General features: G+C 33.6%; 1 protein-coding gene across 3 annotated transcripts in view; it reads left to right on the top strand.

Moving 5' to 3' along the window:
* Usp32 (ubiquitin specific peptidase 32) overlaps positions 1–27,261 on the top strand; it is a 167,360-nt gene that overhangs the window by 84,522 nt on the left and 55,577 nt on the right. For all 3 annotated transcript variants that reach the window (XM_071603755.1, XM_027950240.2, XM_071603754.1), the window contains exons 5-13: positions 316–475; positions 5,671–5,802; positions 7,446–7,553; positions 9,534–9,649; positions 10,038–10,100; positions 13,470–13,553; positions 15,326–15,387; positions 19,484–19,586; positions 26,425–26,617. In XM_071603755.1, the coding sequence (XP_071459856.1) occupies positions 316–475; positions 5,671–5,802; positions 7,446–7,553; positions 9,534–9,649; positions 10,038–10,100; positions 13,470–13,553; positions 15,326–15,387; positions 19,484–19,586; positions 26,425–26,617 (1,021 nt within the window). The remainder of the gene's footprint in view (positions 1–315; positions 476–5,670; positions 5,803–7,445; positions 7,554–9,533; positions 9,650–10,037; positions 10,101–13,469; positions 13,554–15,325; positions 15,388–19,483; positions 19,587–26,424; positions 26,618–27,261) is intronic.

Raw genomic sequence — 27,261 nt, 5'->3', positions numbered from 1 at the left:
TCAGCACCATATAAAAATTAACAAATAAAATAAAGGCATTCTGTCTATCCACAGCTATTTAAAAAAAGAAGAAGAAGAAAAGAATGGCCTCACACATGCTAGGCAAGCACTCTACCACTGAGCCACAACCCCAGCCCAAAGTACAGTTATTTTTAAAAATAGTTTGATTTCCAAGAGTAGGCACCTTGTAGCATTATTTATGTAATTCTTCCTTTGTAGATACAGTGTCAACTAATTGCAAAGTTTAGGCTGTGTAGGTTTTAAGTAAGATACCCTAAAATTTGACTGAATTTATTTTTATTGTTTTAATTTTAGGGTGAAAAGGTAAACTATGAAAAGTTTAGAAATTGGCTTCTTCTAAACAAAGATGCTTTTACCTTCTCTCGTTGGCTACTGTCTGGAGGTGTATATGTTACCCTCACTGATGATAGTGATACTCCCACTTTCTACCAAACTCTGGCTGGAGTCACACATTGTAAGTAATGGCGTTTCATTGTTTTCTGTTTATCTCTTACTGTAATTTCCTGGTAATATTAGAATATGCTTTTGAAAAAAAAATTTTTTTTCAGTGCTCTCCCCCACCCATTATATAATAAAATGAAATACTGAAGCATAGTAATCAGCCCTTGACATATTATTATCTTTAAGCTACGTTTGGTTACTTGTGATGCTACAACAAATTACCACAATTCATAAACTAAAACAGGAGACATTTATTCTCTCACAATCTATAGGTGAAAGTCAAGGTATTAACTGGACTGTGTTCCCTTCAAAAGAAGAATCCAGCTGTGCCCTTTCCAGTTTTTGGTGACTATAAGCATTCCTTGGCTTGTGGCAGCATCCCTTCATTCTCTCTTTCACATGGCCACCTTGGGGTGTTTCTCTGTCCTTTCCTCTAATCATTGGATTTAGAGTGGTACCTAAATGCAGGATTTCACTTTAAGTTCCTTAACTTATTCCATATGCAAAGTTCCTATTTCTAAGTAAGGTCACATTCTGGAATTGTAGTGGTCGTGAATTTTGGTGAGACTGTTCAGTTCACTACAGAATCCTAATTTTTAATTTCTGTTGTTCTTTCTGGTAGTTTCAAAAGCCTGATTACAGTCTGCTTTTGCTTCTTCCTAGCACTGGAATTCCTTTCCCTTAGCTTCTACCTATTAAATTCCAGTCATCCTGGAAGACTTTACTGATATACCCCCCTTCTGCCAACATTTCTTTTTCATGAAAACTTTTCTTGCCTTCCTATCAGATATCATCTCTCCTTTCTCTGAATTTTCCTACTTACTTATACCCTTCAATGACTTATCACCTTCTTCCTGTAGTAAAAGGATTTGTAGCATTCTGTCCATTCATATATCATCTCTCCTAAATCATAGGATCCTTTCAGGCAGAGTCTATATTATTATTATTATTATTATTATTATTATCATCATCATCATCATCATCATTATTATTCCCTTCTCCCAGTACCAAGTATAAACAAATATATGTTCACTGAGTAGAGAACTTTGGGAGTCAAGTGATATTTGTATCTATTCCTTTGCATGACTTATAATCTTATTACTAATTACACACTAATTACTTTCTCCAATTTTTATTTTATAGTTATCAGAAGTTGTGAATGATAAATTCTGGTAATAATAGGCACTGAACTTGATTCAAATAGTTTTCAGTTCCCTTGTCTTTTCATTTTATCTATCTATCTATCTATCTATCTATCTATCTATTTATTTAATTTATTATTGCTGTACCAGGAACTGAGCCCAGGGGCTGTTTACCACTGAGCTACATCCCCAACACTTTTATTTTATTTTTTAAATTTTGAGATAGTTTCTCACTAAGTTGCTTAGGACCTTGCTAAATTGTTGAGGCTGTCCTCAAACTTGGAATCCTCCAATCTCAGGCTTTCCAGTTACTATGTTTACAACATGAGCCACCAAGCCCAGTTAACCTTTGTTTAAGAAACTGATTTATGGGCTGGGGATGTGGCTCAAGCGGTAGCACGCTCGCCTGGCATGCGTGCGGCCCAGGTTCAATCCTCAGCACCACATACAGCAAAGATGTTGTGTCCGCCGAAAACTAAAAAATAAATATTAAAAATTCTCTCACTCGCTTTAAAAAAAAAAAGAAAAGAAAAAAACTGATTTACAATTTAAGTTCAGAATTCAAGTTTTTATGGTTTAGTGGATTTAATTTTTTAAATCAGGATGTTTACATTTTTCTATAATTACTTGGCATTTAAATACTAAGATTAAATTTCATTTTAAAAAATTTTGCTAAGTATCAACAGGATTCTTGATAAGTTAATCTTTAAAATCCTTTGTATTAGAGGGGCTGGGTTATAGCTCAGTGGTAGAGCACTTGCCTCACAATGTAAGGCATTGGGTTCGATCCTCAGTACCACATAAAAATAAATAAAATAAATAAAGATATTGTGCCCATCTTTTAAAAAATCTTTTTTTAAAAATCCTTTGTATTAGAGATAGACAAAGTTTGAAATAGGTTAGTTCAGTTTATTACGTTCTTTCTTGTCTTCTCCCTGATCCATGGTATTTTGGATTTTTCTTGTAATAACCTATTCCTGTTCATTTTGCCGTTATTTAAGACACTTGGAAGAGACAGACCAAAACTCTAAATATAATTAATTTTAATCAGCTTTTCACAATTTTAAATGTGTGTATCCCATCCTCTACTATCGTGCATGAACAGACCTAGTCAAGCACACAGACTTGTATCCAGCTCTGAGTCCTCTCTTCTGCCTCTGAAGACTGTTGCTAATCTTTGAAATGTCTACATTGTGACTAAATTGCCCACTAGTTCTAGGTTGAACTGTCACTTTTAACACCATTTGTTTGTCCTTGGAAAGCAAAATTCTTTCCTGTTTTATTGCCTTTTATCTTAGTTCCTTCTTTTATTTTAATTTATTTTTTAGTTGTAGTTGGACACAGTACCTTTATTTCACTTATTTATTTTTATGTGGTGCTGAAGATCGAACCCAGGGTTCCACACGTGCAAGGCGAACGCTCTACCGCTGAGCCACAACCCCAGCCCAGTTCCTTCTATTTTTAAAAAATATTTTTTAGGGCTCACTGGTAGAGCGCTCACCTAGCATGTGTGAGGCGCTGGGGTTTGATCCACAGCACCACATAAAAATAAATAAATAAAATAAAGGTATAAAAAAAAATCACATCAATCTTTTAAAAAGAATAGATTTTAGTTGTAGATGGACACAATAACTTTATTTTTTTATTATCTATATTTTTTATGTGGTGCTGAGGATCAAATCCAGTTTATCACACATGCTAGGCAAGTACTCTGTCACTGAGCCACAACCCCAGCCCCTGATTCCTCCTCCTTTTTTCAACTTTTTTTTTTGGGGGGGTGGTTATACATGGACACAATATCTTTATTTTGTTTATTTATTTATGTGATGCTGAGGATCGAACCCAGTGCCTCACATGTGTGAGGCAAGCACTCTGCCACTGAGCCACACCCCCAGCCCTGATTCCCTTATTTTTAAAGAGAAATTAATTCTCCAGTTTTTGTTATGTAATATATTTTCCTCCTATCTTGGTGCCTTTAAGATTTCTCACTGCCCCTCCCTCCTTCTCTTTCTGCTTTGCTGGCAAGCAAGCCCAGGGCCAGTGTGTGCTAGGCAAGTACTCTCCACTGAGGTACATCCCTAGCCCCAGTATTTTCTCTTTTTCAGCAATTTGATTGGTGTACTTGGATCTGGGGGATCTTTTTTTACCAAATTGATTTCTTGTTTGATACTGGGCATTGAATGCAGGAGTACTCTATTACTGAGCTATATCCCCAATCCTTTTTTTTATTTTGAGACAGGGTCTTGCTTCATTGCCCAGGCTGGCCTTGAACTTGCAATACTCCTGCCTCAGCTTCTGAGTCACTGAGATTACAGACATGCTCATCATGTTTTATCAAACTTAGAAGATTTTTCACTATTATTATTTCATGTATTTTCTGAGACCCCAGTTGCACACGTGTTTGATATTGACTTATTAGTCACTAAAGTTCTAACAATTTTTTTAGCCTTTTTCTCTTTACGCTTCTATTTGAATAGTTTCTATTGACCAGTGTTCAAGTTCACTGATCTCTCCTCTCTAGTTTCTAATCTGCTAGTAAGTTCTCTAGTGAATATTTTAAAATTTTTAAATGTTTTTTCATCTTTAGTGTCTTTTTTCTTCAGTATATCCATGTTTTTTTTAATTCTTGAGATATTTCTAATAGATATTTTGAAGCCCTGTCTTGTCTGTTAATTTCACCATCTGTTATTTCTTATATTTTTTTCTATTGACTAATTTTTATCCTGAATTTGGGTCACATTTTTCTACTTCTTTTCTGTTTTCTTTCAGTGCTAGACATTATAACATTATGTGGTGTCTCCTAGCCCTCTATGAGCTCTGAGAATTTTTCAGCTTACAATTTCTCAGGATTTGTTCTAGCCCAGCCTCAATGAGTTTCACTCTGTGAATATACAGGATAGTGTTCTGCCAAAATTCAGCAAGACACCTGTGAAGATTTTCTGTGCTGTTTCTTTACATAACTCTTTCCTCACTAGTACTTAAACCCTTCAAGTGCCAGCTATCTCAAACTCCCTGAATATTCTCAACTGAACTATATGAAATCTATTTGGTTTTTCATCCCTTGTTAAAGTCTAGAAAGTGACTACAGATCAAAAGCCAGGGTAGTAGAAACTCTCGCTTTATGAGGAATTATAGTCCTGCACTGTTTATTCTTTAATTTCTAGAAATAGTGGTTATATATTTTGTACAGTTTTCTAGTTTATGTCAGGAGAGCAAATCTGGCCATAAAAGAACATTTCCCACATTAACATTTTAATAGGATCACGTTCACTGCCATGATTAGTTGACAATTAATATCTTAAACATGTTTTCTAAATTTTACTTTTAATTTTTTGGAAGGGAAAAAACACATAAGTTGTAACCCTGGTTGAGCTGATCTGGATTTTTAACATGTCTTTTGATGAGTGAAGGGAGATAGATATTCATGTTCATGCTTTCATGATTTTGTGAAACCTCCTCCACCTCCTGTCATTTACTGACTTTGTTACTTTTGCTATCATATACTATATATATATATTTTTTTCCCTTTGTTCAGCAAGTATTGAATATATAAGTCAGTCAGCGTATTGACAAGATGAATAGACATGGGTCCTCCTGTTATGATGTTTATAGTTTTACAGGAGAAAAGATAAACATTGAAACTTTAAATCTAAGGTACAGGTTGAAAATTAATGAAAATGAAAACAGATTAAAAAGTGTGAGACATCCAAAAAAAAAAAAAAAGACTTAGTCGTATAATATTTTACATGTTGTGTTGGATTTAAGCAGCATACTGAATGGGGAACTTATTATTATGATGATTTAATTTTCCTAAGACTTTAGTTGCTTGATTTTGTTTTGTTGTGGTACTGGAATTGAACCCAAGGTCTTGCACATGCACGTCAAATGCTCTACCACTGAGTTATATCTGCAGTCCTCCTGTCATTTTAGATATAATAAATTTTATTGTTTTCTTTTAATCATAATTATTTTTAGTAATTGGGAAATTAAAAGGTATATAACCAGGATGAGCAAATTGCCAAGAAGAGCATTCTGATCTTTTATAATGTTGTTCAATTTGATTCAGTGGAAGAATCAGACATCATTGATCTTGAGAAACGCTATTGGTTGCTGAAGGCTCAATCACGGACTGGACGATTTGATTTAGAAACCTTTGGCCCATTGGTTTCTCCACCTATTCGTCCATCTCTAAGTGAAGGTAGGAATTATTCCATATTATACAGATGTTCATTGGTAAATAAATATTCCTGAACCCATTTCTTATTTCTAACTCTAAAATGTTATATTCTTGTAGGTTGTCAAGTTTCTTGGAGATAGTATAGTCTAGTAGTTTTGAGCTTCATTTTCTGTTTTGCCTTACATAATCAGCTTAGCTGTCTATACCTGAATGTCCTCAAACATAAAGTGAGTTTGACCAAGTCAGTGGTTATGAAATTGTCTTCTAGTAAGGGATGGTGGTGGCCACTGAATAGGTGCCACCTATTCCTCTAAGGTGCTTCCACTTTTTTTCTTTCAGATAAACTTTCACTGCTGAATCCCCAAACACCCCCCCCACCCCCCCCCACCCCCCCACCCCCCCACCCCCGCTCCAGGGGAAAAAGAAAAACTACTAGACTAGGGCTAGGATGCAGCTCAGTGGTAGAGTGCTTCTTTAGCATATGCAAGGCCCTAGGTTCAGTCCCCTGTACCATCAAAAAGAAGAAGGAAACTACAAAACTAGATCATCTCAGGTTCAGTGTATCTCTAAATTATTGCTATGACTTAAAAAAAAAAAAAAGAATACATGTGAATGACATCATAAAAATCATCATTGGAAATCTGAGTACTTGGGTTCTGCTTCTGGTTTGAAGTTTTTTTTGGTTTTTTGTTTTCTTTTGGTTGTTTTTGGTTTTTTGTTTGTTTTTGCAGTGTTGGGTATCAAACCCCAGGGCTGTGCACATGCTAGGCAAGTACTCTACCACTGAGCTATACCCCTAACCTGGTTTTGAAGATTTTAAAGTTAGTACTTTTGGTAAATCACTTAACTCCTGCTGCATTTCAGTTTTCTTATCTTTATATGGACGATATTGGATTAGTTTCTTGAAATATATGATCTGTATTTTTCAGATATCTCAGATACATTATTTTTCAGATATCTCAGATACATCAGAAGTACTCATTAGGGGAGCCAGAGCAGATAATGCCCTAGGTTTCCAGCTACTTCAGCAGTCAGTTGTATTTTTACCTTTTTAGAATTATAGATTGATATATCATTTCATTTGAACACAAAATCATTCCATTTATATTTTTACAAAAAAATTAAAAGCATAAGATTCAACTTTATAAGTTCCTTTTCATTTCTGAAATTTAAAACATCCATGTGTGAAAGATTGGTACAAAGAAGTTGATGTGTAGAGAATTTGTTTCTTGTAGTATGGTGTAAATCCCTTTGTTTCATAAAAGAGCTTTATGGGAGTTTATTGAAGATATGATGGTGTGTCTTTAAATATTTGCTTACTGAACAGTTAAACTTTTCTAAATATAATTGTTATAATTTCTGCCTTGTGTTAGTTCTTAATTTTTATTTGCCAACTTTAAAAAATGTAGACATTTTTAAGTTTTTAGAAGAATTGATAAGAAAAAGATACAGAAAGACCTAACCAAATAATAAAAGATTATAATATGTTTTCTGCTAGGATCATAAGTTTCAGTTATAATTATACCAAGAGAAAAAGATATACTTTTTTCTTTTTTTTAAAATTTCAGTCCATGGGAAAGTCATTCCTCCTTTTACAAACATGCCAGTGTTAACATTAGAAAGTTTGTTGGCTGGGATTTATAGTGTCTTTTTCTGTTTTCTAGGTTTGTTTAATGCTTTTGATGAAAATCGTGACAATCACATAGATTTTAAAGAGATATCCTGTGGGTTATCAGCCTGTTGCAGGGGGCCCCTAGCTGAAAGACAAAAATGTAAGTATGATAAACAGTATGAGAAAAATTGCAAACTATGTAGAGAGAAAATCAGCTTTCTTCTGTGTAAGATTATCCATGGATTAAGGCTTGAGTTTCCATTGACTCTCAAATGTGTCTAATATTAATCTCATTCTGGAGTTTTACTAAGGTCAGTCTAAAGAAGCAATTGTCTGTTTTACTAATGCGTAGTTAGGGATGTTTGCTATTAATAATGGGTTCATTTTCCTGAAGCATTTGTAATTCACGATAAATGACAGTTTATGCATTTAAGAAATATTTTTTGTTAGTTTATATTGAGAATTGTGTGTCTTGCATAATTTGAAGAGTAATTCATTTTCTGTCACATGCATACATTAATATTTTATTTGAAAAATGAAATTTATGATCAGAATATAATTTTATTAAGTATTAAAATGGCCTTTTAAACACCTAAAATGTTGTAGCATAATTTATAAGCATAAATATATTGCATTATTAAATCTTAACCATACATGAAAAAAATGTAACAATTTACATTTAATCGGAATTTAAATCAAATATATTTCCTAGGATGATATTTCTCTCTTTCTAAAATAGAACTTCACAGATTTGCCTATTTGGGAAGTTTTACTTGATATTTTTATCTTTAGTAATTTACTTATGATGTACTTAGTTGATTTAATACCATAATTACTCTATTTTAGGGATTTATGAAATAGGTAATTTATAAAATTCAAATTTATTTTTTGTTCCCTATTGATAGACCATTATTCCAAACCTGCTATGTGATACATTGTTCTCATTAAAATTTAATGCTAAATAAGGAGGCTGAAATCTGCTTCTCATGTGAGGTTGATTACATCTTTAAAAGTTTTTGTAAAGGGGCTGGGATTGGGATTGTGGCTTAGCGTTAGAGTGCTCGCCTAGCATGGGCGGAACCCGGGTTCGATCCTCAGCACCACATAAAAATAAAGGCATTGTGTTGTGTCCATCTACACCTAAAAAATAAATATTAAAAAAAAAGAGTTTTTGTAAAGTTTTAATGTTTCTATTTTGCTGATGTTTCAATGGAAATTGACCAACTATAATAATTCACTTGGAGTTAATTAGCAAAGGGCTGATTTTCAATTTCTTAGCATACTGCATTTGAACTTCTTTAAAAAGTTAACTGTTCTTAACAAAAATAATATAGATTAGTTACATTGGGGGAGATAAAGTGAAAAAACAAGTTATGTTTACACCAGCTTGTTGTTACTGATTCTCAATGTAATTGAGATATTTCAAACATCTGTGAAACAACTGTGCAATTATCCTTTTTATGATACTAGGGCTTGAACCCTGGGATGGATTACCATTGAGCCATATTCCCAGTACCTGCCTATGTATTTCTTTTCTTTTTTCTTTTTTAAAGTTGCAGGTGGACACAATACCTTTATTTTATGTATTTATTTATTTATTTACTTACTTTCTTAATGTACTTACTATGTGGTGCTGAGAATCGGACCCCGTCCCTCACATGTACTAGGCAAATACTCTACCACTGAGCTACAACCCCAGCCCCTGCCTACTCTTTTTGAGGCAGGGTCTTGATAAAGTTGCCCAGACTGATGTCAAACTTGCTGTCCTTCTTCCTCAGCCTCTGGGGTTGCAGGAATTACAGGCATGCACTGTCATGCCTAGTCCCATCCTTTTTGCAATAATCAATTTCAAGTAATAGAAATTAACTTAGGGAGGTTGGGAACATAGCCCAGTGGTAGAGTACTTGCATAACATGCTCAATGCCCTGGTTTCAATCACCAGCACTGCCAATAGATTGACAAATTCTGTGCAGGAAGTTCTGCAAGTTCCAAAAAATGTGATATATAGTCTTATCACCGATGAGAACTATTCCAGAATATACTCATTGAAAAATTAATTATACAATTGCAGCTTCTAATAAAAGGTAAAGACTTCTTAATATGAAAATAAACTCCCTCTGTAAGAGTTTCTTGTCATTAGTTTGTTTCAAGGTATTTGATGTTGACCGTGATGGAGTTCTCTCCAGGGTTGAACTGAGAGACATGGTAGTTGCACTTTTAGAGGTCTGGAAGGACAACCGAACTGATGATATCCCTGTAAGTTCTGATTGTTTATATCTTATTGAGTATAAGCTTCCAACAGTAAAATGGATTGAATGATTTGAGAAAGAGAAAAGAATTTGCTAATGCTTTTTTAATTGCTTTATAATTCTGCTCAAAATATTCATAGCCTAAAGATTTAAAATTGGGAAGAGAGTTTGGCTTAGAAAATTGGCTTAGAAAAATGTAATAAACTGAACTAATTTTATAAAGTAATAATGAATAACAAGAAAATTGTCTTAATTTTAAAAACAATATGAGAACCTATTTATAGTTTTTAAAAAATACTTGAGAAACATACAGTATAAGCTTTACTGAATAATAAAATAAAAATTATATCCACTTACTCTTTTCTAATTACTCTTTTGGGTTGCTGTTTTTAAAGGAATTACACATGAATCTCTCCGATATTGTAGAAGGCATATTGAATGCACATGACACCACAAAGGTGAGTCTAGCTATGACTAATATCTTTTTATAAATGAAGATGTGTAGCTTGTTTCTATATTCTGTTAATCCTTCTGCATCATTCGTACCATGTATAGTTAAAATACCTCCACATTATCTCTAAATTAGTCCATTCCATCTTTAAACAACTCTAGGATGACTAACGTAAGAATTAAGTAGACACATTCTTTTACATCTGTGGTTGTATCATCTTTGTTTCTTCTATTTTAATAAGATATGATTTGGCTAACATGATATTTGACAAAAAAAAGCCAAGTAGTATCATACAATATATACTGTACAATCCCATTCATATTAAGATCAGAAACAGGGGCTGGGGTTGTGGCTCAGCAGTAGAGTGATCACCTAACATGTGCTAGGTCCTGGGTTTGATCCTCAGCACTACATAAAAATAAATAAATAAGGGGCTGGGGATGTGGCTCAAGCGGTAGCGCGCTCGCCTGGCATGTGTGCGGCCCAGGTTCGATCCTCAGCACCACATACAAAACAAAGATGTTGTGTCTGCCGAGAACTAAAAAATAAATATTAAAATCCTCTCTCTCTCTCTCTCTCTCTCTCTCTCTCTCTCCCCCCCTCTCTTAAAAAAATAAAATAAATAAATAAATAAAATAAAGGTAAAGAGTCCAACTACAACTAAAAAACTTTAAAAAAAAAAAAGGATCAGAAACAAAACAAACAGTGATAGAAGTTGGTGATTTTAGACATATTTGAACTAACTGTATGAACCATAAGGATATCCAAGATGATGGGAATATTTTTTATCTTAAATCTGGATGGAGCATGTATTCTTTTTTTTTTTATTTTTATTTTTTAGTTTTACATGGACACAATATCTTTATTTTGTTTATTTATTTTTATGTGGTGCTGAGGATCGAACCTAGGGTCTCTCACATGCAAGCCACAACCTCAGCCCCAGAGCATGTATTCTTTAAAAAAAAAAAAAAAAAAAAATAATAATAATAATAATAATTTTTTTTCTATTATTGTGTAAGGGTCTTTCTTGAGCCCTTAAATAGTAATCAGAATACATGTATTTTATAAAGATAAATCCTTGAATTATTTTGATAAGAAAAAAAAAAAACTTGTTTACTGCTACAGCTTGTCTTACTATGATGTATATACATGCCCCTCTGAAGTTGAAAATAATGTACTTATGTGAGACACATTTGAGTTAAGTTTATGAGTCTTTGTACTCACAAAATGACATGTACCAAATAGGAGACTGGTAGAATATAGGTCACAGTAATATTATTAAATAATATTTTTTTTTAAAAAATAATAATCAGAAGGAATTACCGTAGCCTTACTGATACCCAATAGAAACAAATAGTAGAAGTGAGTTTTTCAGGGCTTGAGCTTTATTTGGTGATTTAGACAGTCTTCCCCCTTCTTTTATCTCTTCTGTTAAAAATGAAGATATCCACTTATATTTGATATGTATAAAAATAGAAACCTGGAAAAGTTTTATTAGAAATGCTTGGCTAGGGTTGTGGCTCAGTGGTAGAGCACTTGTCTAGCATGTGTGAGGCACTGGATTCGATTTTCAGCACCACATAAAATAAATAAAGGTCCATTGACAACTAAAAATAAAAAATTTTAAAAAATGCTTTAATAAAGGTGCAATTTATAACACCTTTTTTTCTGAGAATTTTATAAATATATAGGTATTGGAGCTGGGGTTGTAGTACATAGGTACATAGGCTTCTAAGTCAGCGATCTTTTTTATTATTTATTACATTATGTACATCAGATCCAGATGTTTTTCAGCTTCTTGTACTGTATTTGAAAAATAAAGTCTTTAAAGTCCTTTCTCTTAATTAAGAGAAAACAGAGGGCTGGGGATGTAGCTCAGCGGCAGAGCACTTGTCTAGCATATGTGAGGCACTGGGTTCAATCCTTAACACTGCATAAAAAAATAAGCAAAGACATGCTGTTCATCTACACCTACAAAAAAAATTTAAAAAGAAAAGAAAATGCTTCTTTGAAAAAAAGAGTAAACAGTACAATTTTTAAAAAGTGATCAAGAAAAGAAAGATTTTATGATTCACTGTTAGGCATGACCTTATGGTTTGCCTACCCCTTTTCACTGCTTCTCACTTTTTGAACAAAAGCTCTTTTAAAAATGTGTGAGTGTATTTTCTTTATTAACTTACTACCATCAGTATATTTGGGTCATAAAAGGAGTGTTAAGCATCTGTAATCCCAGTGACTCAAGAGACTGAGGCAAAACGAATTGCAAATTCAAGGCCAGCATCAACAACTTAGCAAGACTCTGTTGATAGACAGATGGACAGGGTAAATGTTACTAGAACATCTGTTTGGATTTAGCTATCTATAATTTTGAGAATGCAATGTAGTATTGTGTGTGTGAAATTCACTAAATATAACATTTGCATTCCCACAAATCATAAAATTTTCCAATGGATTGCATCTAGGCAAATATATAAGAATGAACTTATACTAATTTACCCTTGCCATTGTGGGAAAGTTAGGAAAATGAAGAGGAAGAAATTTTTTTTCTGGTTTGTTTTTAGCTAACATTTAGATTGTTAATATATCTAAATAGAAGTTGAGTCATGAAAACCTATAATTATAAGGGTGATTTAAAATCTTATGTATCATGATATTATGTAATGCAAAGAAAATAGATCAATATCACTAAATAGCAAAAGCTAAACACATTATTCAGGGTTTTAGGCAGTGGTTGGACACATGACATATATGCATTTGATTATATTTTGGCTTGATGAGAAAAATATATGTATTGGCTTCTAGGTTTGTGTAATTTTTAGTATACTTGACATGACAAAAATGTTACTTTGCTGTACTTAAGAAAGTAATATGTTCAGTTTTATTTTGGAGAAGTGTACTTAGATACTCATTCTAGACATATATTAAGTTTTTAAAAAATCTCTTAAGCCTGTTAGTGTTGCCTTATGTTTCTAAGAAGATCTTAGAATATTGTTAGGATGATAAAGCATAAGCCAAAAATCTGTTTTTTCTTTGTTTCAAAATTAATAAACATTCCATTTTGCCCACTTAGGCTTTCCTATGGTTTTTCATAGTCCTTGAAGCACAAATTTCTAAAGTTACTTTTCAAGTCTTATTGAAAAAAGATTATCCATAATAAGCACTTTGACCATTGACTGCAAATGGAATTTGTATAAGTTTTATTACTTGTAAATTTATACTAGCTGGCCTGCTTTTCAGATGAACACATAGCATCTACTCTAAATTACTGTTTTGCTTTTAGAAAGATGACCAGTATAAGTTTAATAAACTATGTTTATTCAAATGCTATAAAAAATAAGGATATTCTTAACATGATATCTTTTTGGATATCTTTCAGATGGGCCATCTTACTCTGGAAGACTATCAGATCTGGAGTGTGAAAAATGTTCTTGCCAATGAATTTTTGAATCTCCTCTTCCAGGTATGTTTAAGGTAAATAATAGGTACAGAAGGTAGTAGTACCCTAGTTCTGTTCTTTTCCATCATATAATAGCTAGTATTATCACATGTAGACTGCATAACCATATATTATGAAAAGAGAACTACATTATCCTGTATACCACTGGAAGATGGTAAGGTAGAACATGAATGCTCACTGAAAGTTCTCAAAAATTTTGAGGTATCAAAGGCACATAAAAAGTACTAACAATAAAGGAAAAGATTGGTAAGTTCTACTTTAGTAAAATGATTAACTTGTTTTTTATCAAGAGATGCCATTTAAAAAGAGAAAGAGAGATACTATTTTTTTTAAATATTTTTTAGTTGTCAGTGGACTTTGATTTGTTTTTTTTTTTTATTTATATGTAGTGCTGAAAATTGAACCCAGTGCCTCACACGTGCTAGGCAAATGCTCTACCACTGAGCCACAAACCCAGCACGAAAGGTACTATTAAGAGAATGAAAAGATAAGCACAGAATGTAAGAAGATACTTGCAATACCTATATCCAATTAACAACTCAATATAGGGCAAACAACAAATATTAGAAAAATACAGAATCCCAACATAAAAAATCTGCAAAATAATAAAAAACCAAACAAATCCAAAACAGGTACTGTGCATAGGTATAAAAAAGAATATCAAAATACCTGATACTTTTATGAAAAAAGGATAACCTTTTTAGTTCCTGTGGAAATATATATTAAAACCATGATTGGAATTCTATAAGATACCCACCAGAATGATTAAATTGTTAGTGATATGAATTATTATTGTTGAGTAACAAGTAAGTATAGTTCTCACACAGAACTAATGGGAATATAAATTGTTATAATTACTTTGGAAATTGTTTGATAATACTGATGAATCTTGGAGCATATGCATACCCTGTGACCCAGCAATCACATATACCCTGGTATAAATCTACAGTTTTTCACTAAGCACCAAAAGACATAGAGTCTTTTTTAAAAAAATATTTTTATGCATATTTTTAGTTGTAAATGAATACACAATATCTTTATTTATTTAGTGCTAAGGATAGAACTCAGTGCCTCATGCATGCAAGGCAAGCGTTTTACCACTGAGCTAGAGCCTCAGCCCAAGACATATAGTCTTATATGTCATTCTTACATGCCTTGTGTTATAGCCTAAAACAGAAAATGACCTACATATATATCAATAGTAGTTGGATAAATAAACTGTGGCATAAGCATCCAATGGTATACTTTACAGCAATGAAAATATACCCTCTAAGAGCATTATATTTAAAAATGTAATATTAGGGATAGTGGTCTACCTCAGTGGTAGAGAGTTTGCCTGTCATGAGTGAGAACCTGAGTTCAATCCCTGCATGGAGAGGGATACTATTAATAAAATATTCTGAGAAGTACTTATTTGTTCCTTTTCTATTTCCACTTTCCTTTCTCCTTCCCTTTTCTTTTGTTCCTTCCCTTCCATTTCCTCCCCTCTTAGAGACTGGAAGTTAATCTTCATTTAAAAAAAGAAAAAATTCTTGGGCTGGGATTGTGGCTCAGCGGTAGACCACTCACCTAGCACGTGCAAGGCCCTGGGTTTGATTCTCAGCACCACATAAAAGTAAATAAAATAAAGACATTGTGTACAACTAAAAAATAAATATTCTTTTTTAAAACACCACAATTATTGCTAGAAAGTAGATTTCGTGCAGAAAATGTGAAATATTGCACAGCCTAGTCATTTGCACCAATGAAGTCTTAATTACCATTTTCCCTCATAGGTTTGTCATATAGTTCTGGGATTACGACCAGCAACTCCAGAAGAAGAAGGACAAATTATTAGGTAAATTTGTAATATCTGTGTATTTTTTTCATTATATAATTGAAGATTCAAACCTGTAAAACATAAAGTACCTTTCTAACTAAAGGAATAGATTAATTTAGAAATCAAATTCTCTTTAACATTAAAATGTCACTGGGCCTGGGGTTGTAGCTTAGTGATAGAGTGCTTCCTAGCATATATGAGGATTCAGATTCAATCCCCAGCACTAAAAAAGAAAAAAAAAATTTTTTTACATTAAAATTGAATTGCATACCCAACATTTTTCAGTTTAAAAAGACATCTTATAATACATAGTCATTTTTCTTTGATAGAAGAACAATTCATGTGGGAACATGAAGAAAATAGAGTTAATCAAAAAAAAAAAAAAAAGTGCACCTGACCTCTGTGTTTTTAGATAACAAGTGTTGATGTTTTTTATACTCACATAGCTACTTACATATATGTCCACCATTATATTTGTAAAATTTTTACAAAAATTGAAATATTCTGGAATACTATTTTATTTCTTATTTTGATGATGCATCTATAAAAGGCCTTCTTTAATATAATTTTATAAAATGTGTATATAAAATTTACATATATAAATATTATATTAGTAAAGTCTATATGCCTTTACCTAAGGATTTTTGTGGGATAAATTATTTATGGTAAAATATGTGTGTTATATCAAAGAAAGAATGCTATACAGCTGTATTTTTTGGTTGATTTTGCAACTACTTATTCCTATTCTTTAAAAATAATAATATACTCAAGTTTTTATAGAAATGTATTCGTCATCAAATACTTCCATTTTCATTATCCAGCCATCAGAATAAATGCATGAAATTAGTGTCATCTCATTTGGTAAAAGAGGAAACCAAGATTCAAAGAAGTGAGGAACTTAACCCAAAATTACCCCAGACATGGCAAAATCAAGTTGGGACCCCTTTCATTAAAACACTAATAATGTACTACTTTTTGTATTCTTTATTTTATTTTTCAATAAATCAAAATTTGAAATTCAGAGTTTCTAAGGGGTACAATATCATGCACCTGTAATTCCAGCAACTTGGGAGGCTATGACAAGAGGATCACAAGTTCAAGGCCAGCCTCAGAAACTTAGGACTTAAGCAACTTAGACCCTGTCTCAGAAATAAAAAGGACTGGAGATGTGGCTTAGTGGTAAAGCACTCCTGGGTTCAATCCCCAATACCAATAAATAAAATCATTAGTTCCAAAATAGTTTATTTTATTTGGGATGTTTTGAGTTTTCTTTGGGTTTTGCCTCCATTTTTACTTAAAAGAAATTCATTTGGGGCAGTATATGGTGGTATATGTGGGAAGCTGAGGCATGAGGATCACATGAGTGTGTTTGTATATATATTTCTATAGATTATTGGTCCAGGAAGTCAACCAAACCAGAGATATAAAAATTCAGAGTTGGTAACATACATTATCAAATGTGTCTAGGTGAACAACAGAAAATCATGAGACATGAAATGAAACAGGGAAGTATGTCCCTTATACAGTTAATAGAAACTATCTCAGAAGTGGTCCCAAATGTTGGACTTAACATACAAAAACCTCACTATTACAGTATTAACAAAGAATTTCACAAGGAGAGAAAAGAGAAAGGGGCATAATATTTGAAGAAATAACTACTGAAAACTTCCCAAATTGATAAAAAGACATCAACCTACACATTGAAAAATCTCACTGGACCTCATGAAAGATAAACTCAAGTTCCACACTGAGACACTTTATAATGAAATTGTCAGGAGAGAATTTTAAAAGCAGCAGGAGAGAATCTGCTTATCACATGAGAGATTCTCAACATGATTAACATATTTTTTCTCATCAAAAAGTATGGGATCCACAATTGAGAGGAACAGTATTTTTCTTAAAGAGCTGGGGGGGTGGGGAGGGGAGCTATATGAACTCTATAGCTAACAAAATGATTTGGATTTTTACAAAAGTTTTTAGGTTTTAACTCAAATATGAGCAACCAAAGAAAACTATAAATTTGACATCAACATTTATACATCAAAAGATATTATCTAATTACTAAAAAGACAACCTACAGAATGAGAGACAGTATTTTAAGAACATATATGAGTATAGTAAACAAAAGATATAAAGAACTCCTGTGATTCAACAAAACAACAAACAGCCCAGCTAAAAAATGGAGACATAAAAATGGATTTAAATACACATTTCTCTATCAGAGATGTGCAAATATTTATCAAGCATATGAAAAGATGTACAATGTAATTAGTCATTATGGAAATGCACAATGAAATCACAATAAAATTCTATTTCTTACCCAGTAAGATGGTTATAACTTTTAAAATGAAAGTTTTGATAAGAAGGATGTAGAGTAATTGGAACCCTCATGCTGGTGGAAAGGTGAAATTGTATGACCACTGTGGAAAACACTTTCTTGGTTCCTCAACACAGAATTGGCATGTAACACAGTAATTCTGCTTTTAACTATATAAATTCGACCTATAGGTTTATACCCAAAAGATTTGAAAAATAGGTGCTCAGACAAATACTTGTATATAATGTATATAGGATAGCATCACTATTCACAGTAGCAAAAAAGGTGAAAACACTCTCTATGACAATCAGTGGATGAATGGAGAAATAAGAAATTATGTATATGTGTATATGTGTGTGTGTACACACCCCCACACACAATGGATTATTATTTAGTAATGAAATACTGTTACATGCTACAGCATGGATAAACCTCACAAACCTTCTAAGTAAAAGAAGGCAGACTAAGAGGTCACAAATTGTGTTATTCCATTTATGTAAAATATCTAAAAAAGGTAAACTCATAGGTACAGAAGGCAGATTGATAGGTGTTGAGAGCTGGGGAAAGTAGGTCATGGGGATGAGTGTTAAATTGGAGTCTATGAAAATCTTTTAATACTTAATAAAGATTATGGTTGAACAACATTGCATTGTGTTAAATATCACTGAATCATATACTTTAAAATAATTAATTTCATGTTATGTGATTTTTTTACCTCCAACATAGATACTTCTTTAAAAATCATAATTCATACCTACTTGAAAATTTATAATAGAAAAGACTGTGTATAACAAATGTTCTCAATGGTGTAGAGAAATTAGAATATAGATAATATTGCTAACAGGAATGTTGTTGGAAATTGGTTAACTAGTTTCATACGTTCACCAGCTATTGGGTAGATAGACAAAATATGGCATGTCATTATTTGAGAGTTGGAGTCATGCTGTGTTGCCTAAGCTGGCCTTGAACTTCTGAGCTTCAATGATCCTCCTGCCTCAGCTTCCCAGTAGCTGGGACTGTAGGTGCTACCTACCACCTATCACTAAATGTGGTGTATGTATACAATGGAATAGTACTTAATAACAAAACTACAACATAGATGAACCTCCAAAACATGATGCTAAGTAAAAGGCTAGATTTTAGAAGACCATGGGTTGGCTGGTGTGGTGGCCCATGCCTGTAATCCCTGATACTCTAAGACTGAGATAGGAGGGATGGCAAGTTCAAAGCCGACCTCAACAGCTGTGCAAGACCCTGTTTCAAAATAAAAACAGAAAAGGACTGGGGGTGTGACTCAGTGGTTAAGCCCCCTGGGTTTAATCCCTGGTCTCAGAAAAAAGACCAGTTGACAGGGTATAGTGGCACATGCTAGAAGTCCCCGCTACAAGTTTGAGGCCAGCCTGGGTGGCTTAGACCATCTCAAGATAAAATTTTTAAAAGGGCTGGGCATGTGGCTCAGTAATAAAGTGCCCCTAGGTTCAATCTCCAGTGCCAGAGGAAAACAATGGTTACATACATTTGTAATTATGTTACTAAAATCACTTAGTTGTATATTTGAAACAGATAAATTTTATGTTATTGTAAATTAATTCTTTAGGTGAAGTTCAGTGGTGGCCTATGATTATTGAAATTAGCTTATCAGTGGAACCAGTATTTCAGTAATAGAAATTGTGGCACTCTCTAGGGTACATTTGTTTCATGTTTTTCTTTTTAAAAATTTATTCTGATAAGTTGTGGGCATTGTTCTCAGTTTCACACAACTTCATTTGATGTACTGAATTTCTTTTGTATGTACAGAGGATGGTTAGAACGAGAAAGCAGGTATGGTCTGCAGCCAGGACACAATTGGTTTATCATCTCCATGCAGTGGTGGCAGCAGTGGAAAGAATATGTCAAATACGTGAGTTAGATTCCTGTTTATCTACCCTTTTCATAAGATTTTCAGCTACATCAGACTTTCTGTGATTACTGGCCAGTAATATAATATTTCAACATAAAGGTTTGAAGGGAAAGGAAATGAGTATTTATATATCTTCTGTGTTTGCTATGGGCTGGGCTCTACACATAAACTTCCACACAAATTTCTTCCCTTGCAACAACCTTGTAAACAACATAACATTGAACATAGGGATGCCTGTATATGTCATGCATCTCACATTTCATCTAATTCTCAAAACATCCCTATGAGGAAGATGATACTTTACCTGTGAGGAACTTGGTCCTGAGATACAAAGTAAGGTGAATATCTTGTTAGGGTAGAAGATCTGGAATTTAACTTAAGGACTAATGTGAAAACCTATATCATGTATACTATTCTTCATTAGTTAATCTTTTCCATTGAAAAGTTGAAGACACTTGGGTAAGAATTGTTAATATCTTATTCACGAAATTTCATTTCAGAAATAACATTAGAAATCTAAACTCTACCAGAGTCTTTTTTTTTTTTTTTGAGGCAGGGTCTTACTAAATTGCCCAGGCGTGCTTTGAACTTGCAATTCTTCTGCCTCAGTTTCCTGAGTAGCTGGGATTACAGGTATATGCAACTCTACCCAGCTTCTAGAGTCTTATTCAAGATAGACTCCCCCCCCCCGCCCCGAATTAGAAAACTAAAAAGAGTAATGCCAGGAATTGAATGTCTCCATTTGTGGAGAACCAGTTGGTAGATTGCTTATTGTTATTTACCAAGTTGTTACCAAAATTATAACAACTTGATTCATATTTTTTCCTATATTCTTTTCTGTCACTGCTCATTCTCAGACTATTGGTAATTAAAGAGACTTTTTACATTATCTACTCTATCATTCTAATTCATTCTTTTTCCATTTTGCCAAGTATTATAGTATGTTTTCTTCCTCTCTCTCTTTTTTTTTTTTTGTACTTGGAGTTGAACCCAGAGGCACTTTACCACTGAATTACATCCCTATCCCTTTTTATTTTATGTATTTGTTTGGGGGCAGTATCTCACTAAGTTGCTGAGACTGTCCTCAAACTTGGCATCCTCCTGCCTCATCCTCCCAAATTACTGGGATTATAGGCATGAGCCACAGCACACAGTTATAGTATGTTTTCAAATATAAAATATTAATTAACAAACATGACCTTGGGGGTATCTGAAGGAATAAAAGTAGGCAGGTGATTTAGGGATCTTGTAGGTGGGTAATGTTGAGTACAGATAGTAAACAAAAACATTGGAGTACATCATCAGTCTATTTTGACACACTTTTTGGTCTTTATATTCTTAGTTTGGCCCTAAAATGACTAGTTATTAATATTTTACCACATATAGACACAAACCTAATTTTATATCAGATTTATTACTTTTTATTTTGTGTAGGAATATAATAGAGGTTTGGGTCTTATATGCATGTCCGTCCCTTATAAGCAGAAGTACACTGCTAAGAACATGAACCTAGTTTATACCTTATTGTGCATTTAAGGAACTAGGGGAGGTATAGTAAGGGAAAGATTTACAAGGGAGAATCTATTCCTTTACCCACTCTGATGTTCTGTATTTTGTCTTGGGTCTATCAAATGCAGATTTTTTAATCTACTTAAAAGCCAACTGTTATGAGACACCTGAGCAGAAAGTACCACTTAATATGGAGAAGGAGGAGGCAGGGACATTGACAGCTTACTAATACGTAGAGTGATATTACTGTAGAGTCCTGACCAAAGGCATGGCTCTGGGGTGCAGAGGGGTATGAATGGACCAGGCTTGGCTCCTGACCTCAAAAAACCAAATTGAAAAATTAATGGTAAAGCAGGAAAGAAATTTATTCTCAAGTATGGCCACACTTAGGAGACAGATCTAAGTACTGTCTTCATGGTGTCAATAATAGCTTTAGGATTTAATAGGTAACAGAAAAGGTAAGAGTTGAGGGTGTTTTCAGAGCCAGAAATCTTGGTCAGGCTGTAGTCTGGTTTATTACTATCCTGGGTCTGGTTGTGCAGAATCTTGTCAGGGCCAAAAAAATTGATGATGCTCAGCAGGCAATTTCAATTTCTGTCACAAGATGTTTATCTCTGAGATCTAGAATCCTGCAATTGAAGGTAGACTGAGGTAAAGAATTACTCAGAACAAAGTTTTTAAAAGTCAGTAAAAAAAAATTACTCAGAAAAGAACAGGCCAGAGAGAGACAAAATTAAGGTAGTCAATGATTGGGTCTCCTTTGTAGTAGCAATTCTTTCTGAAGATATATATTAGGAAAATATTCTTTACTAAATAAAAAATAATTTCCTAAAATTCATGTAACATTTTTTAGAAATAAAACAATACATAGTAAGTACTGAATAAGTATTAGCTGTTATGAGAAAGTATAAGATAATTGTTGTGAATGTGAACACTCTGTATTGGAGTTCTGTCCCTGTACCTTTCCATATGACCTTCAACAAATAATTTGTCCTTTATTTCAATTTCCACATATGAAGAGTGGGGTTAATAATAAACTGCGGGGCACACTGGCACACACCTGTTATCCATCCCAGCAGCTTGGGAGGCTGAGGCAGAAGGATTGTGAGTTCAAAGCCAGCCTCAGCAACCTCAAGGAACTAAGCAACCCAGTGAGACTCTGTCTCTAAATAAATATAAAATAAGGCTGTGGATGTGCCTCAGTGGCCGAGTGCCCCTGAGTTCTATCCCTGGCACCCCCAATAATCAATCAGTCAATCAATAGATAAATGAAATAATAATAGTAAACCTATATTAATGAGGATGTTATGTCAATTAAATAAGTTAATATATGTGAAACACTTCCCTAAGTAACTTTAGAGTCAGTAGTGGTAGTAGTAAGTAGCAGTAGTTGTAGCAGCAGCTGTAGTAATTAGTTTGTGATTTAAATTTTGTTTTTCCACACATAGCAACATTGACAAATTGCCTTCTTTAAAACAAAATTAAGAGTTTTTAACATGTCAAAAACTTGACTTTAGGGGCTAGAGGTAGAGCTCAGTGGTGGAGTGCCTGCCTCGCAGTTGTGAGGCACTGGGTTTGATCCTCAGCACCACATAAAAATAAATAAATAAAAAGTTATTGTGTCCATCTACAACTAAAAAAATATTTAAAAAAAACAAACTTGCGTTTACTCTGGGCATCATATGTCTACCTAAGTTATCAATTAGCTTTAGTTATATTTTCTCTTTACAGAATGACATACTTGCTTATGTGAGTTACAAATTTTCTGTGAGGGCAGACAATATGTTTTACATGTGTAATGCCAAAATGAAAAAAATCACAGACCAAGGAAGCAGGAAATTAAGGCATCCTTTCTTGGTATGGTTTAACTCAGGTTGACTATGATTCATTCACTTGAATATATAATTGTATCTTTGCTCCTGAGATCTTACCAATTATAGAGCCAAGATTTTTTCTTATAAGTAAAAACTTAAGTGAAGAGAAATGTTGAAATTGTTATCATTATAGTATATATGAGTGTCGTTTTGAGACCTATCAGAGAGTAGCTATTACTATTTATGTACAGATATTACTGTTGAGTTTTACTGAACTTTAAAACTAGAATGTACTTTAAAGTGCCTCTCTTCTCTCAGTTTCCAAATGAAGCTTCTGGGCTCTCTTTAGGTTTTATAATAAAAAGCTATATTAATCAATTACTTTCTTACCCATTTAGATGTGGAGCTCAGTATATCTTAGTACTTTTTCCATTACCCCATATATCCTAATTTTTCCAAAACCAGCATTTCAGAATACTGAAATGTAAAATTAACATAATATAGTAATTTAAGATCATTAAGCTTTCTCTGCTTCTTCGTTGCCACCTCATGAACTGCTTTCCTCTGGCGTGCCCTTCTGCCATGATGTTCTGCCTCACCTTGGACCCAGAACAATGGAGTCAGCCAGCCATGTACTATACCTCTGAAACCAGTCTTGCTTTGTTGCCCAGGCTGGCCCACAACTTGAAATCCTCATGCATTAGCCTCTCACTGGCATTACAGGCATGTTGTTCTGCTTCTTCTATTTCTTGAGGATAATTAAAGACCAGAGAATAAAATAGCATTAATTTATATGTAGTAGTTAGAAAAAGATCATTAACATTTATTGTTTATATGTGAAGGAGTATCATGAATAGGAAAAAAAGATGAAATCTGACTAATATTTTGGAACACATAAACTTTTTATACAACTCAGAGGTAATTATAAAATTCTCAAAATAGAATTGTTACAGTAAAGTATCCCTTAACTCTTTGAGGATCAATGACTCAAAGCAAGGAAATGTCTCACCATATGTGAATCTTTTATTTATCTGGAAAGCTATCTTCTGAAAGCATAGACTTCTAGGATAATATCAGATAATTTCAGATCTAGAAGTCAATAAAAACAAAATGAAATCTGTTGTTGATGTTTAATTTAAAAAAATAAAATCCCTAAGAAGCCAGAAACATACAATTCTGTCAAAAAGAGGCAATGTGGGGCTGGGGATGTGGCTCAAGCGGTAGCGCGCTCGCCTGGCATGCGTGCAGCCCGGGTTCGATCCTCAGCACCACATACAAACAAAGATGTTGTGTCCGCCGAAAACTAAAAAATAAATATTAAAAATTCTCTCTGTCCCTCCCTCTCTCACTCTATCTTTAAAAAAAATAAATAAATTGTAGATGGACACAATACCTTTAAAAAAAAAAAGAGGCAATGTTTCTTGAAGATTCTACAGTGTATAACCATGATTGATTTGATCGTTTTTTTATTTTAAGGAAAATAATGATAGGATTAGTTGAATGGATAAAGTTAGCTATTTCACTAGAAGTCAAGAAGTGTAGAAGCTGAAAGAAAGACTAAAAGGATTAACCAGTACATCAGAATCCCATAGGCACCTGAGAAGATAGACAATAGCGTGTACAAAAGAATTCAGTGGCATTCAGTAAACTCTTGACATGAGCTATAGTAGATAAAACTGTACAATAGGGCTAGGAATGTAGCTCAAAGGTACAGCACTTGCTTAGTATGTGCAAGACTCAGGGTTTGATTCCCAGTGCTGCAAAAAAGAAAAGATTACTATGTAAATATCAAATTTAAAAGACAAAACTCCAAGTCCTAGCATATAAATAATAGCAGAGTTCATGTTTTTGTTTCTTTTATAGCAATTATGACTTCTCTAATTTTAGCCAATATTATTAGAGAAACATTGCTCAACATTTTTTAGCTGTTTTTTCCTCATTAATCTGTAAGCCAGATAAATACTATCAATCTTTGGATCTTTTAGCAGTCAGCTCTGAAGAAATTTTATAACTCAAGTAGTACTTCACTCATCTTCTACAAACACATTTTTTTAAATATTTTTTTTAGTTGAACACAATACCTTTATTTCATTCATTTATTTTTATGTGGTGCTGAACCCAGCACCTCACAGGTGCTAGGTGAGTGCTCTACCACTGAGCCACAACCCCAGCCCCAAATATATATTTTTTAGTCATAAGATATAAAGAAAAACAACTGAGTTTGGTGGCACATCGCTTGTAATCCCAGATACCCAGGAGGCTAAGGCAGGAGCAACATAGTAAGATCTTATCTGAAAAATAAAATAAAAAGGGCTGGTGATATAGCTCAGAGTTGAAGCACTTGCTTAGTATGTATGGGGCTTTGGGCTCAGTCACCAGTATCACAAAAATAAGTAAATAGAATAAGAAAAGAAATAGAGAAAACATGCCAGGCATGGAGGCACACACCTGTAATCTCAGCCAGCACAGAGTACTGAAGCAGAAGAATCGCAAGTTCAGAGCTGGTCTCAACAACTTAGCAAGGGCCTAATAAGCAAATTAGTGAGACCCTGTCTCAAAAAGGGGCTGGGATGTGGCTCAATGGTTAAGCATCCTTAGGTTTAATCCCTGGTACCAAAAAATAAAATGTAATAAACAAAACCAAAAAAAAAAAAAAACCCACATCAAAATGTCAACTAAATGGCGCTCACCTATAATCCCAGTGACACAAGATGCTGAGGCAGAAGGATCTCGAGTTCAAAGCCAGCCTCAGCAAAAGACAGACGCCAAGCAATTTATTGAGAACTTGTCTCTAAATAAAATACAAAATATGGCTGGGGGTGTGGCTCAGTTGGTGAGAGCCCCTGAGTTCAATCCCTGGTACAAAAAAAAAAAAAAATAGTCAACTGTAGTTATTGTTAAATTATGGAATCTGAGTACATAGGATATTTATTTTTATTTTATTCTACAGTGATCTTATAATCTTTAATAATAAAAATGAATGAACTTCTTACATGGTGGGACATACCTGTAATTCCAACTACTTGTAAAGCTGGAACAGGAGGATTACAAATTTGAAATCAACCTGGACAATTTATCTGGGCCATGTCATAAAATAATAGCATAGTATCATATAGCATAGCAGGGAATATAGTTCAGTGGTAATTTGCCTAGCATATATGAGATGTTAGCTTCAATTCCCTGTGCAGGGAAAATAAAAAGTATCCAACAGAATAAAATCAGTTAGGTATGTGGTGGAGTCCTTCAGTCTTTAACATTCTTTTTTGCCAACTATATATAAAAAAATATTATAAATGGATGAATTGATAATATACACACTCATCCTTCCCTCTTAAAGAGATTAAAATTTAGTACATATTCAAATATTTTAGAATGACTTTCAACCCTCCCAAAAGGATAGGAAATAATAGATGATTGTGTAATTCATTTTTTTTTCTGAGATTTGTTTTTTGAAGGACATGTAGTTATTAGATGATTAAATTTTGCTTTTTTATCTCTTGACTTCATGACATTAGGATGCCAACCCTGTTGTAATTGAGCCATCATCTGTTCTGAATGGAGGGAAATTTTCCTTCGGAACAGCACTACATTCTGTGGAGCAAGGTGAAGATAAAATTGGAGGCAACCTCAGTTATGTGAATACCACAGAAGAGAAATTTTCAGACAATATTTCTACTGCATCTGAAGCCTCGGAAACTGCTGGCAGTGGTAAATATGACTTGATTCCCATGGTTAGTTCTTAACCAAGCCTACTTTGGCAAATGGTATGGTAAGTGGAGTACTGGGTATTAGGGTTCCATTCACAAAAATAAGTTTTGAATAAAATGGGTAGTTATAGCTTGGTGCAGTGGCTGATGCCTATAATCTCAGTGACTCAATAGGCAGAGGAAGGACCATAAGTTAAAGCCAAATTGGATAACTTAATGAGACCCTGTCTGAAAATTTTAAAGAAAAAGTGGGGGACTGGGGATGTAATTCAGTGTTTACACACCACTGGGTTCTATTATAAGATTCTTGAACCTATTAATAGTTTTCCAAATAAAAATTTTTCTGTATTATACTTATTAATCTCTTAATGTGAAAATATTTTCAGTTTTCATTAATCAAGCAATATCTTTCCATATTGCTTTTAAATTTGTCAATAAATTTAGATTTGGGCTGGGCACAGTGGCTAGTGTACCTATAATACCAGGAACTTAATGAGTCCCTAAGCAATTTAGTGAGACCCTATGTCTCAAAATAAAAGGACTGGAGATTTAGCTTGGTGGTAAAGGATCCTTGAATTCAATCCCTTCTTGTTTTTTTTTTTTTTTTTTTGTCCTCCTTTGCCCAGTTTTTCTCTCCTTCCCTTT

This window comes from Marmota flaviventris, chromosome 17 (assembly GCF_047511675.1).
Source record: "Marmota flaviventris isolate mMarFla1 chromosome 17, mMarFla1.hap1, whole genome shotgun sequence".
NCBI lineage: Eukaryota > Metazoa > Chordata > Mammalia > Rodentia > Sciuridae > Marmota > Marmota flaviventris.
Note: the sequence above shows the minus strand (reverse complement) of the source record. Positions and strands in the feature narration are given on the sequence as shown.